General features: G+C 40.8%; 2 protein-coding genes across 2 annotated transcripts; one reads left to right on the forward strand and one right to left on the reverse strand.

Annotated features, from left to right (window-relative positions):
* Window positions 1-3342: 3342 nt before the first annotated feature.
* On the reverse strand, window positions 3343-6591 carry LOC117440361 (protein c-Fos-like). Its single transcript, XM_034076686.1, has 4 exons — window positions 6378-6591; window positions 5618-5836; window positions 4934-5041; window positions 3343-4776 (listed from the first exon to the last, which is right to left on the reverse strand). Exons 1-4 carry the CDS (start codon window positions 6504-6506, stop codon window positions 4072-4074), a joined length of 1161 nt encoding a protein of 386 aa, XP_033932577.1. The 5' UTR covers window positions 6507-6591; the 3' UTR covers window positions 3343-4071.
* A 3976-nt stretch (window positions 6592-10567) lies between these two features.
* LOC117440362 (protein c-Fos-like) lies at window positions 10568-12933 on the forward strand. Its single transcript, XM_034076687.2, has 4 exons — window positions 10568-10818; window positions 11183-11404; window positions 11515-11622; window positions 11745-12933. Exons 1-4 carry the CDS (start codon window positions 10684-10686, stop codon window positions 12417-12419), a joined length of 1140 nt encoding a protein of 379 aa, XP_033932578.1. The 5' UTR covers window positions 10568-10683; the 3' UTR covers window positions 12420-12933.
* Window positions 12934-13268: the final 335 nt, after the last annotated feature.

Raw genomic sequence — 13268 nt, forward strand, 5'->3', positions numbered from 1 at the left:
AATGCAGATGGTACTATAGAAAAACATTATTTTTACCACCACTCCATGAATCCACTTCCCTCCTTCCCTTTTTTTCTTTCAAAATAATCCCAGACACTCGTCAAAATATGTCTAACGATGTGTAATTATGCAGGTTATAAAAACACTGTACTACATCTTGGAAACGGTGCATTATGATATTTCCCTTTTTCTAACAACAATGGTAAAGAGGGGCAAATAGGATTTTTTCATACTTAAGTCGGTGAATGTCAACATATTGCAAATAGTGTTATTTGCTTAAAATGACTATACATTATATATACAATCAGTGCCTTAATGAAAAAGTAGTTTCAATATAAAAGTTCCTCTTTTCCAAAAATAAACAAATACTCTACATGACACTCCTGTGTACTTATAGAAAAACATGACCTCCTTAATGGATTGAATTGTGATGCTGAAGCAGACTCACATCCACTCCCTTCAAATATACTAAATCAATCACTAAGTGCACCAATTGTGTGCAAGTGTAGCCTTTAAACCCTCTTCATCTTCATCCCTCTCACATAAACAGGCTACATTTTTGGTAAAAGATCCCAGTGTTATTATTGCTCCGGCCTAGATTCTCTGGTATCATGTAGAAGAACACAATGAATACAACCTTTGGAGTTTTTTTACTGTCAGTAACTAAATGAGATTACATGGAATAATTTAAAAATAAAGTACCAAATCATCTCAAGATCCTGTTTTTCCTATTGTTCCCATGACGTATTGAGTGTACCGCTGGAATTTTTTTTTATTGTTTGAGTTCATGTTCACATCAGCAACTCTATCTATGGCTCTGTTACAAGTGCTCTCTCATAGCCTTCCTCATGTCAGGTGACCCAGTCTCACCAAACCCGTATGACGTTGATTTATTGCTGTAAATATAGCACTTCCTTGGGAATATCACAGCAAGCAGGAACCTGAGTGGTCAGGAGGTGTAGGAGGATGAGATAACAGAGGTGGGCACACAACAAATAATAGAGGGATAGAGATCTGTAACCAGGGACTGTGAGACATATTGCAGAGTGCTGATGCTGCTGTGAGCCATCCCATCCTTAACATCACTGCAGTAAGACCACATCTTCATCTTTGCTTCCTTATTTAATTGTCAGGGCAAGTCCATGCTTAACAATGAATTCAAATTGTACATGGTGCGATATATAATAATACAAACATACCAATAAACACCAATATAGACTCTGTGTACACAGACTGCCAGTCAAAAAAACAAAAAGTACATGATATACCTGTGAACTGCAATAGAGTACCATTATGAGATACTTGTACATTTGTTTGCATGGCATGCAATATATTTTCATCTTATTCCACTTTGTACTTATATTACAATTATTCTTAGAGGAATGTACCTTGTTTCTCTCCATTACATTTATTTGAAAGCTATGCTGTTTACTTTGCAGATTCAGAACAGTTGTGGAAGAAGTGCTCAGATCTTTAACTTCAGTAAACGTAAAATAAACACTAAGTACATTTATTTCATTGAGTGAATGTCCAAAATAAGCATCAAGATATACTTAAAGCATTCAACTTGAATACAGGTGGTAAGGAACATTTCATAAAACGCTTTGAAACAGGCATTGGAGGACACTGCACTCCTTTACACACAGTTTGCTGGAACATGTGAACAAAGAGTGAGTCAGTATCACAGATGTTAACAGGCTCATCTATCATCGCTCTAAAATAGTTGGGTACAACTATTGCGTACACAATTAAAACATTTTCCATTTAATAGGCTCTATTAGCCAGACATAATCTGTGACCTAACTGTGTAGGTTATTATAATAACAAAGAGATCAAGTATGGATAAAATGATATCCAATAATATACACATTACATTACACGCTTATATCCAAAGCGACTTACATACTCAATACTGTGGACAATCCCCACAGGAGCAATTTGGGGTGAAGTGTCTCAGGGACACAATGACATGCTGACTGCAGTGGGGTTTGAACCTGTGTAACCCAAAAAAATGTAAGTAGGATATATATATTACAATAAGTAGACTAGCAAAGTAATATGCCCACAATGGTTATTTAAAGTCATTTTAAACAAGAATGCACGTGATATTGAAATGTGTATGTATATTATGATATTAAATGACCTGTGCTTTACTGTCAATGTCTATTTTTGCTGTGGTTTGGAAGTCTGTTCAGGGCCAATATGTTCTATAGTTTGTTGCATACAGTTGCTAAAATCAAGAGAAGCCCACAGTTGTAGCTCCCCCTACTGATGAAAAAGAAAGACTGCATTTGGCACAAACAACGACATGGAAACATGGCAGATGTTGCCATGCCTTCTGATATGCATTCATAAAATGAAGGCTTACTGGTTTGGTCTGACTGTGGTTACATTAAGCATCCACTGCGGTGTTATTGCTTTGCTACCGTGAGGACGAATCAACACAGGCTGTGGTCTTTAAATGCCCTTTTTGCTATTCCCAGAAAGCTTTGGCAGCGTTACATTACTAACTAGACCACTTATCACCATGCACGTGATGACCACTCTGTAATTGATGAGAAAGTCTCCTCTTCTGCTCGCTCCTGCTTCGAGCTTTTCCGGTAACCCTCTCCGAGCGGCCCCGAAATATGACACCCCTTCACCATGGAAACAAAACAACTGCAATTACCCAAACATGGTCAACGGAAGTGAAACGTGAATGACAAGTGCGTCCTGACGTCAGGCGTGGCACGCACTGCGCCGCTGTAGATGATTCGGATTCCCTTGACCGTGACAATAGTGGAGCTGAGAAAGAGCTATGAATAAATAATGAACCTGCTGCTTCGGCTGCTCCCACTCATTTTAAACACGATTCAATCCCCGGTGGTTTTACTTTATGTAACACTGAATCCAAAAATAGATTCACTGACATCTTTATGGACACAGCTGAATTTATTAATGTTCCTCAGTTCTATGTTGACCGTCTTTTTGACGCAATGAAGTAGCCTAAATTCTATCATTGAATTGAAATCTGTTTTATGAGCAGATGGAAATTAAACAGTGATCATATAAATGTATGCTCAGGATCAATTGTTTTGCTCTTGGCTTATAAACTGAGCTCATTCTCGACCTTGGAAATGTCACAAAGCAGCCAGGTCCATTAAGTAGCTGTTCTGGAGCTATTGAGAATATTTCTCAATGTAATTTGCTTAATAAATTCAATGTATGTTCCTATTTCCCTATTTTTCTCTAGTACTTTTTTTTAGATTTTCTTGTAAGCTTAAAAAGTCGAGGTTCAAAATAATAAATTGAGTCAAGAAAGCATTTCACTAAGGTCCATTAAGAACCAGTTTCTTTGAACGTTTAATCATAGACCATGCATTTATCATCAGATTATGAGACAAGTTGATCACAATTTTAGACATTTTAAAGACAAGAAACCCTTTAAATGCTCTGGAAAAACACTTTAAACATCTACAATTGAATGACTGCTACCTTAAACTGCATGAATTATAACAAAAGCAGGATATTGGTCTTGGTATATTTTAATTCCAGCGTTATACAATTTTTGCATCTGATCATATTTGATAAGTAAAAAAATAAACTATGTCATAAAATACATCTCGATAAAATACATGAAGTGATCTTTTTTTAATGGAAAAACTTGAAAGGAAATATCATGTTAGGGGACACCTTACAGAAAGATGTGACACCTTCACACTACACATTAGTAAGCCTGCTATTTCACTTGTTACAACACAACTTTTTCAACAGCATTACACATACATTAGTCTATTAAACATGATCTAACTCCACATCACATTTAGAAACACAAGATACCACCTCTTCTTGGATTACAGATGATTTATATTTGCATGCATTTTTGTCGCCAGCGCAAAGTCTCACTACAGAGAATTGCACCAGCAGTATGGAGGAAGTCAACCCTGTTACAGTCACATTAAACATGTCATGTACACAACCTCTGATGTTCAGTTTTACACAACATCAAAACTCACACTACAAAACATTGTTTTTCGAGGGAGATATCATAGCTTGCTGGCTGGTTAGAACTTTGCATAATTAGTTTTGCATTCACAGGGCCAGAAGTGTCGGAGAGTTAAGACTATCTTTCATCGACTCAGACGCACTGCCTTTGAGGCTCTCGAAGCCCTCGGCGAAGGAATCAATCTCAGAGTAATTAAACGAGAACACTGAGCGGTAATTGCTACAAGTGGGACTGGAAGACATGACTGGAGAGCTCAAAGTTTCAAGGTCATTGGCCACAGACTTGTACAGCGTTTCCCAGTCTGAGAGGCCGAAGGGCCCGTTCAGGTCAATGTCAGGGACGGATGCAGCCATCTCTATAGTCTCTGCCATCTCCAGACTGGGCACCAAGTCATCCAAGTCATCTCCTCTTAAATCCTCCAAATCCTCCTCCTCTGCACTCGAACACAGCAGGATGTTGGAGTTCCCCAAAATGGCTGCAGCAGGGATGCAAGGGACACTGTCCATGTCTTGGCCAATAGATGCTTCTTCTACGGCTGCAGTGCTCTCTGGGCTTTTTTCATCCTCTAAGATGGACAGGAACTGTGGGGAAGCCGGAGGATCCTGCAGCATTGTGTCAACATCATCTTCATTATCTTTCTCCTCATCATCTTCATCGTCATTGTCATTTGCAGGGAGCTTGCAGGATGGTTGGTGGGAGATCAAGACTTGCTCCAGTCTCCCCTTCTCCTTCATCAGCTCTGCTATCTCCGTCTGGAGGGCAGACTTCTCGTCTTCGAGATTGTCCGTTTCCTGAGGTGAGGAGCAACAAATCAGAAGAATTAGTTGTCATGGCTTCTGCCTTTGGTTGCTCTTTTTTCATCCCTGCCTAATGACTACATGCAGTGCTGTATGTCCTCAGCTTGTGTGCAGATGTGCTCTATATGATGGCATAAAACAGCATACTTACAGCTTGCAGAGTGTCTATCAGCTCCCTCCGTCTGTTACGACACTTTGCTGCAGCAATTTTGTTCCTCTCCCTCCTGATCCTCCTCCTTTCCTCCTCCTCTTTGGACGCCTGAAATCAATGAGAAATAGCCTATTAATCGACATCCTGCTGCTGAGGTTTGCCATATCAGCAGTTGGCTCTCCAGCACCATTTCACTTGCCAAAAAGAGGAAGAAAAAAGATGTTCGCTGCAGTGTATGCTGGGAATACTGATCTGCTCGGTGCAGCCGCTGCTCCAGTTCAGGCGTTAAAATGCTGCACCACTGGCACGGTCTAGTCGAACACGTGAACGCGCAGTTTTATGCAATTTCCCATCCCATTCATAAACAGCGCTGTGTGCTCGTTACTCCAAAAGTGATCACTCGCTGCACCAATTAGACTTTATCCAATCACCTCATGTGCTATTCCCGCAGTAATGCATTTGCACTCTCACTACGTTTTAACAGTGAAACAAATTAAAACATGTTTTTCCTATTTTACGTTATTTAAAAAATATCGCGATATACATGTTTCATATTAAATGCTGTCAGGGGAGAGGAGGGATATGACACGGATTATTTTACTGACTGTTTGGTTGATTTATTGGCTAACCTGTAATCTCTGAAACTCACATTTCAGTAGCCCCTCCCCCTGCTTTCTTGCATACCTTGTCTTTCAGCCCTTTCCTTTTGGAGGGCTTTGTCTTTTTTGCACCTGCCGGGGAAGACGACTTGGACGAGCCGTGAGATTTGGTCTTTGCTCGGCCGGCCGCCGATGGGGAGACAGATGTGATGACTGTCGGCTGCACCATCCACATGAGACCCGGCGAGGTTGAGATTGCAGTCACAGTCGGAACAAAGGAGTCTGCTCCGCTGGTCTCCGTATCCTGGAAAAACCCACACCAGAAAGGCATATGCATGCAGTCAAACACTAATTTAGCTTATCTGATGAGTGAGGAACCACGCTCGTGGCTGACCTTTAGATGTGTCTAAATGGTACATCAATCATTTGGCAAAGAGATGCCAAAACATAAAATCTATCTATCTATCAAAATCAGATGCATGACTTGTCGTCACGTCCTAATCACTCGCTTTCTTCATCACCATCATCACTCAAATGAAAGGTCACGAACAAAACGTGTCTTTTCAAAGTAAACATATTACAAACAATTCCCTTCAAATAAGAATACACATTCGTGGGGTGTCTTTGCAGATATCCTATAGGCCTATAGAAAATATAGATTGACTGTCTACAGAATCGTTTTCAGCACGGGACAGAAAAAGGCTGTGAAATGTTCTTGAATATGTGTAAACATCCTGTACCTTAACGACTTTTGCAACCTAAATTAGCCGTATCCCTATTCATGAATGATCCTGCAAGATGAGTGAGGATACAAACAATGTGAATGATCAGATCCGCGTCTATACCTTTGCGCTGTCCACTGATGATGAAAGCGAGTCAGGAGGATGCTGGCTGCACCCAGGGGTGTCCCCGCCAGGCGATGCTGTGCTACAGCTGGACGATGAGTCGAACTCAGTGTTGGAGTCTGGATGCATGTTCTCGTCTAATAATCACAAAGATAGATTAGTATATCTGATCTAAGTAGAAAACAGTCGTCTTAAGCCCTAACTGTATCCCATTTGCCACGTTCATAAATGGTGTGCAGATAGTGGAGAGGCCCTGCCTTTTATAGTGAGCTGGAATTTTATGAATGAAATCTGTGTGGTGAGACCGAACCATCGCACAGAGGGAGAGGTAGGAGAATATGAAAAAAAGCGAGCAGATGTTTTTACAATTGAACAATTAAATCCGTGGAATGTCTGAACAACAACTTCAGCAGCCCTTTTATTTTTACTTATTTTATTAAATCGTGTATCAAAAAATATCGAGCCTATATTTAGTGACACCCCCGCCTGCATGAGGTGCCTATCGCCATGAATGAACTAGGCCTACGTCATTTTATTTATGCAGCATCTGCATCATATACATTATGTTCCCATACGTCCACATACACCGTATAATAATCCGATGATGTATGGAAACAGAACTGTTCTTGCAGGATAAGGGATTGCAATAAAACACAGTTTAAAATATTTGCCTTTATGAGATAAGAACACTTGATACAAAAATGTGCATTATCAAAGGTGTCCTATATAACACATTATTTGGAACAATAGTACAAAACCCAGCATGATTAAATTAACACACACATCTTTCAGCACACCAGCTCATTATTTATGAACTGCTAAATGAAGTGGATCCATATATCACACTGCCTGTTTTTTTCTCCACCTGTCTCTGCATATGAATAGAGCTCCAGCAACAGAATTGTCGCTTTAGTGAAGCAGCCAATCGCCGATTGGACCGACCGAGCCATATATGGTGTTTCCGGTATGCAAGGCGCACGGAGAACGCGCAGACGGACGTGTGGCTGTGTGTAGCCCACTCACTCACACTCACAAAGAAAGTGAAACAGCGCTAAAAGTCTTGTCATGCATTGTACCTGATACAAGCGTCATTGTGCTACATTTAGGACATGGAGGCGAGGGAAGCCCACTGCACTTGACCCACCGGTTTAATATCAAAAATAAATAGCACACTGCATATTTACGCAGAAAATCTATATATGTAGCCTAATGCATTTATAAATACACACCATTAGGTTGTTATTGCAGAGAATGACAACATATTAAACCTCTGTTTTTGTAAATAACTAATTGAGTGGTGGTTGATTTCCTCGCAATGTGCACTGTTTCTTTTCCTAATGCAATTTATCGAAACCAATTGTGTAAACCGTATTCCCGCACATCTATAACAACAGGGATTGTATAGTATGCTATATTTAGATTTCACATGACCTCACAGATCCTCTGAAAGGGATAGTTGGTGAATAGAGGGGGCCTCTCAAAGTTCAGAGACGGGCTGCGCTCCCGGCTGCTTCCCGGCAGTCACAGCCCCCTTTGGGTTCGTTTACCGGTACATCATTAGGTGGTCGGCTTGAGCCCATTCATTCGCCGGCGGCTGAAGACTGGAAAGGGTTCAAAGGTCGGACATGCACGCCAGACACCTCTCGCAGCTCAAAGTCTTGTTTTCATCATTGCAACTTGAGCGTGAATGCGTGAGGGTATTTATAGACTCCGTGACATCAGCGTTAAAAGGTCATGTAAATTAGGCAAATAGATCATTAACTGTGCTACTGGATGATGCCTTTGCTGCCATGTGAGGGAATTTGTCCTCAAATGAAAAGGCACGAATAAATAAAAATACAGTTGGAAAATGTATTGGAGTAACTGAACTCTTTCCCCAATCTTTTTTAATAGCCTACAACTTCACCCATTATTTCCAGATGTGCTTCTGCAATCTTATTCTTTTAATTTGAACACGTTTGGGGATTATTTGTAGCTAGGCTAACCAATCTTTTATTTCTAAAGGCAATACTTCTTATTTCTGAATAACTTAAACATTGTTCTTAAGGTAACACAAAGTCTAGGTCAGCATTGCTAATTGGAAGCTGCTGCTCTTGCCAACCAGTAAAACAAACTACTCCAGCAGTCCTGGAGGTAAACGGGTTGGTCGGAGTCCTCTGTCATTCCGCCGCTGTCTGTCTGAGAGCCTCAACAGTGACAGAGCTCTCACTCTGACGCTGATCTCAGAACCAGGAGCGCTACTACGTGTGTTATGATGAGACACTGCTTAAGAGACGGTTTCTGTTTTACTCTGTTGAGTGAGCCGTCATGACAACACAAACGATCGTTGTTGCTATGCAAAATTAGCACGTCACTGACGCGAATGGGTGGAGCGTTGCTAGGACAACCAGGAATGTTCAACATAACATGAGCGCGGGAAACAAAACTGCTTTAGCCTACATTGATGCACTTGGACTTTGACACAATTAAACCAAAACACATTATCAACACTTTGTACCTTTTATTATGTTAACACTAATTCAAACTTTCTCTTACAACTCAGCCAGCAACTGAGGGACATCGTAAGTCTCTTTTATTTATAATGCATCTTTCACTGACACAAAGTGCTTCACATTCAATACCATTAAATTCAATGAATCAAACAAAGATACAACCCCAATAGGACAAATAAGAATACAAAGAAAGAGGAAAACATAATGCAAATGTTGTGTATATATTAATATTGTGGCCAGAGCTTATGTCTGCTCATTCTTTACTTTCTATAAATGCTTAGTCAACAGTAATATTAACTGCAGAATATTGCTCACTAAGAAAACTGAACTCAATGCCCTACCTATTTATTAAGAGCTACAGGAAAATCAGTTGTGAAGAGTAGGCTAATTAAGTTAAACACTTAATTTGAAGAGCAATACAGTCAAAATATTTGCTCCATGCCTAGTGGCATTTAGTGATTCATATAGCCTAGGTATAGCTCATTATGTAAATCATGAGGATTCCCTTTACCACATGTTGTAGGGAAGACCTTTATGATCACGCCTGTAACGAAATCGTTGAGAAAGGTAAACTGCTGTTGTGGAAAAGTACACACACCAAACCAGTTATCAGCTTGCTCTGCTGCCAAACACACCCTTGAGAGGATTGCACGCACAATGTACAAGCGGGCAGAGCACACGCAATCACCCCTGCTCTGACATGTTCGTATGATGTTCCTGCCATTTCGTTTAGATAGCCTAGTTGTTTTGAATTTGATTCAAATTACGCATGAGTCTTACCCTAAAAAATAAGGAGAGTTATAGACATACTTAACTAGTGTTGTGTTTTTGGCAAAGTGGTCTAAGCATTCCATCTAAGAATTGACATCCTTTCACATCTTAGTTTTAATTTTTTGTTTCGTGACGGTGATGTAGAGTATACATTCTTGGACTACAGCTTTTAGTTTTGGTATCTCTTTGCATAGATCCAAATATGCTGTTTCACCATTGCATGCTGGGATTTCTGCGTAATTTGGTTTGGTTCATGCCTTTGAGTTATACAAATGCATTTAAGGCTATTTTAAGAGACGTTTAAAAAAAAGAACTGCTGCTCTGCTATAGAGGCTATTTTAATAATTATAATAACAAAATGTTCATATTGAATGTTAAAAAACACCAGCCGTTTTTTAATGCGTTTGTTTGACAAATATAAATGTTCGAATGAATATTTGATGAACTTTGCTGTGTAGGATGTCTACATTTGTTCTTTGGTTTTCACAACAGCCGCTGTGTTTGTTGTCTTACATAACGTCATGTCGCTGTCCGCCAATCTCACATGGTGTAGCCCACTTCCCATCAGGACCCGCCCCTTTATTACAGGATGCACCATATATGGGAAATGACGTAGCGGGGATCCCTGGAATATTCCATTTCTCGAGACTGAGTTTAACAAATATTTCTAAATGTTACGTTTCAACTTCAAACAAATCACTGATATACGTTGTATAATCACGTGTTAGTGTTTTAAAAACAATGTTTAAGAAATATATGGCTTTATTTTAGCGTTGTTATGTGTGTGTTCGTGTGTTTTTTTCCCTCCCGGTGTCAAGTAAATAGCGCGCCCCTTTGCCTACGTCATCAGCCCTTCCTTCTGCCTTCTCAAGCTATAAAAAGCTCCGAGTTCTCACAGTTGGCATTCAAACTTTCAGTAGCAGAACAACGAGAGGAGCAATACATATCAGGAACAGCAAGTGAAGAGATTTTCTCAAACCTACAGAGGGATTTCCTCAAGTTCACATTTATTTGGATCTTCCTACCTGTTTTTTTTGGTAAAGATGATGTTTACCACTTTCAACACGGAGTGCGATTCCTCCTCCCGCTGCAGCACCGCTTCCCCATCCGGGGACACCGCGGGATATTATCCCTCCCCGGCAGGATCTTACTCCAGCATGGGATCTCCCCAGTCTCAGGTATGTCCAGTTCATGTTTATTCAACTTTTATTACAATGTAGCCTATTTGTTTGAATGCAAGTTAGACAAATACAACTCATCATAGCTCACTACATTATTCTCATAAAACTGTAAGTTTAACCTAATGAACACAAGCCTATTTAAAAATTAAGATAGCCAATGACGTTGTGCTTGAAATAGCCCATTGACCTGCACTGCACACAGTGCAAGATGGGTTTCATTCATCCACCTGGAACGTCATGGTTGACATCATATGGATATTTTTAAACCACACAGCTTTTTATAGACAATCCTGCAACGCTGTATCCCTCCTCCTGAAATTATATCAGATGTACTCATGATCTTCTTTCTCATTGCCTACAGGATTTCACTGACTTGACAGCATCAAGTGCCTCCTTCATCCCCACCGTCACAGCTATTTCGACAAGCCAGGATCTGCAGTGGATGGTCCAGCCTTTGATCTCCTCAGTGGCCCCTTCTCACATACCCCCCCTCTACAGCAGCAGACCCAGCCCTGCATACACCAGACCAGGCATGAGGTCTGCTTCCAGGACTCATACCTCTAACAAGAGAAGAATGGAACAGGTAATTACCATCTGACCATCACGTGTTACATAACATGTGGGAACTTCTATGTGACACTATATTGATTATCACGAGCTGGAGACTTAACTTTTTTCTTGTGTTCTGTGCAGGTGAACCCTGAGGAGGATGAGAAGAAGAGAGTTCGCAGAGAGAGAAATAAGCAGGCAGCAGCTAAATGCCGCAACAGGAGGAGAGAGCTTACAGACACACTGCAAACTGTAAGTTTGCCATAGATTTACCATCGGTTTACCATCATTCTTCAAAATGTATTTCTTGTCTATGCTTATTGCAGTGTAAACCAGCAGTGAAGCTAATTCCTCTATTTCTCTCTCCTTTGCAGGAAACTGATGAGCTTGAGGATGAGAAATCCCTCCTGCAGAATGATATTGCTAATCTTATGAAGGAAAAGGAAAGGCTTGAGTTCATTCTGGCTGCCCATCAACCCATCTGCAAAATCCCTTCAGACCTGGACTCAGACTTCAATATGGTCTCCATTACTCCTGCTCATCCCTTCCTGTCCACCACAGTGTCCTCCCGGTCAATCGCCATCCCAAAGGCAAACACTATCACTTCCAGCCAGCCCACCTTCACCTCCACCTCCACCTGTAACTCCATCTTCTCCAGCAGCTCCATCCTCTCCACTTCCACCATCTCCAACAGTGCGGTCAAGATGACAGACCTGGACTCCTCTGTCCTGGAGGAGTCTCTGGATCTGCTGGCGAAGACAGAGATGGAGACGGCGCGGTCAGTGCCAGAGGTCGACCTGTCCAACTCCCTCTACACAACTCAGGACTGGGAGCCCCTTCACGCCTCAGCCAACAGCAGTGACTTTGAGTCTCTTTGCACGCCTGTGGTGACCTGCACTCCGGCCTGCACCACCTACACTTCTTCTTTTGTCTTCACCTTCCCAGAGGCGGAGACCTTCTCCACTTGTGGCGTTGCCCACAGGAGAGGAAGCAACAGCAACGACCAGTCCTCCGATTCCCTCAGCTCCCCAACACTGCTGGCCCTTTAAAGACTCTTCCACAAAAAACAATCGTACTTCCTATTGAGCACATCTTCTTGAATTATGTACAGATCCCAGGGCTATGGAATGGACTTAACCAGGAAGCAAATTATTTATGAATTTATTTGCCTTTATCTATACTTGCCTATAACAACAATGTAGCAAGTTAAAAAGCATGTTTCAACTTATATCACCTAGTCGTTTTATGAGTTCATATATGATTTTATGGTGCTATAGATAACAAAACTTGTTGTAGTGTTGATGTGTTTTCAGAGCAATAGTTATTATTGATCCAGTTTCTTTCTGGTTGATGGAATGTGAGAGTAATGTGAACTGTCTGTGAAAAACTTAAAAACTGACATGCTTGTTGTCCATCCATGATAGTCTGAGTGGTCTATCTTGAAGTTTTCTGTGAAAACATTGGTTATAATTTATGAAATTTCAATTTATTTTTTTACAGAGAGAGTAAAAATGAATGTTGTTTTTAAAGTATGTAAATAAAAATAGTGGTATTTAAATTGAACTATCTGTTTGTCACACTTCTTATTATATGCACACACATACATTAACAATTCCCTTGGATTTAGATACATTAACATTGGTATTCAGCACATAATTAAAATCATTTCTAATTTTAGCCTCCATAAGGGATGGCAGTATTTTTCCTGCAGCTCCACTGGCTCTATTTATTGTTCCGTCTGTTGCCAAGGTTAACTATACGTCAGGGCTCCTACGTCACTGCGTTTTTTCCAATTTTTTTTATTTGCAAGCGCGATGACGTTTTACTTCCGTGCCCAAATATAGCACAACACGAAGAATCGCTGTTGCTGTCTGCTCTGCGAGGAGACTGCAGGCGGG

Source organism: Pseudochaenichthys georgianus, chromosome 24, assembly GCF_902827115.2.
Source record: "Pseudochaenichthys georgianus chromosome 24, fPseGeo1.2, whole genome shotgun sequence".
Classification (NCBI taxonomy): Eukaryota; Metazoa; Chordata; class Actinopteri; order Perciformes; family Channichthyidae; genus Pseudochaenichthys; species Pseudochaenichthys georgianus.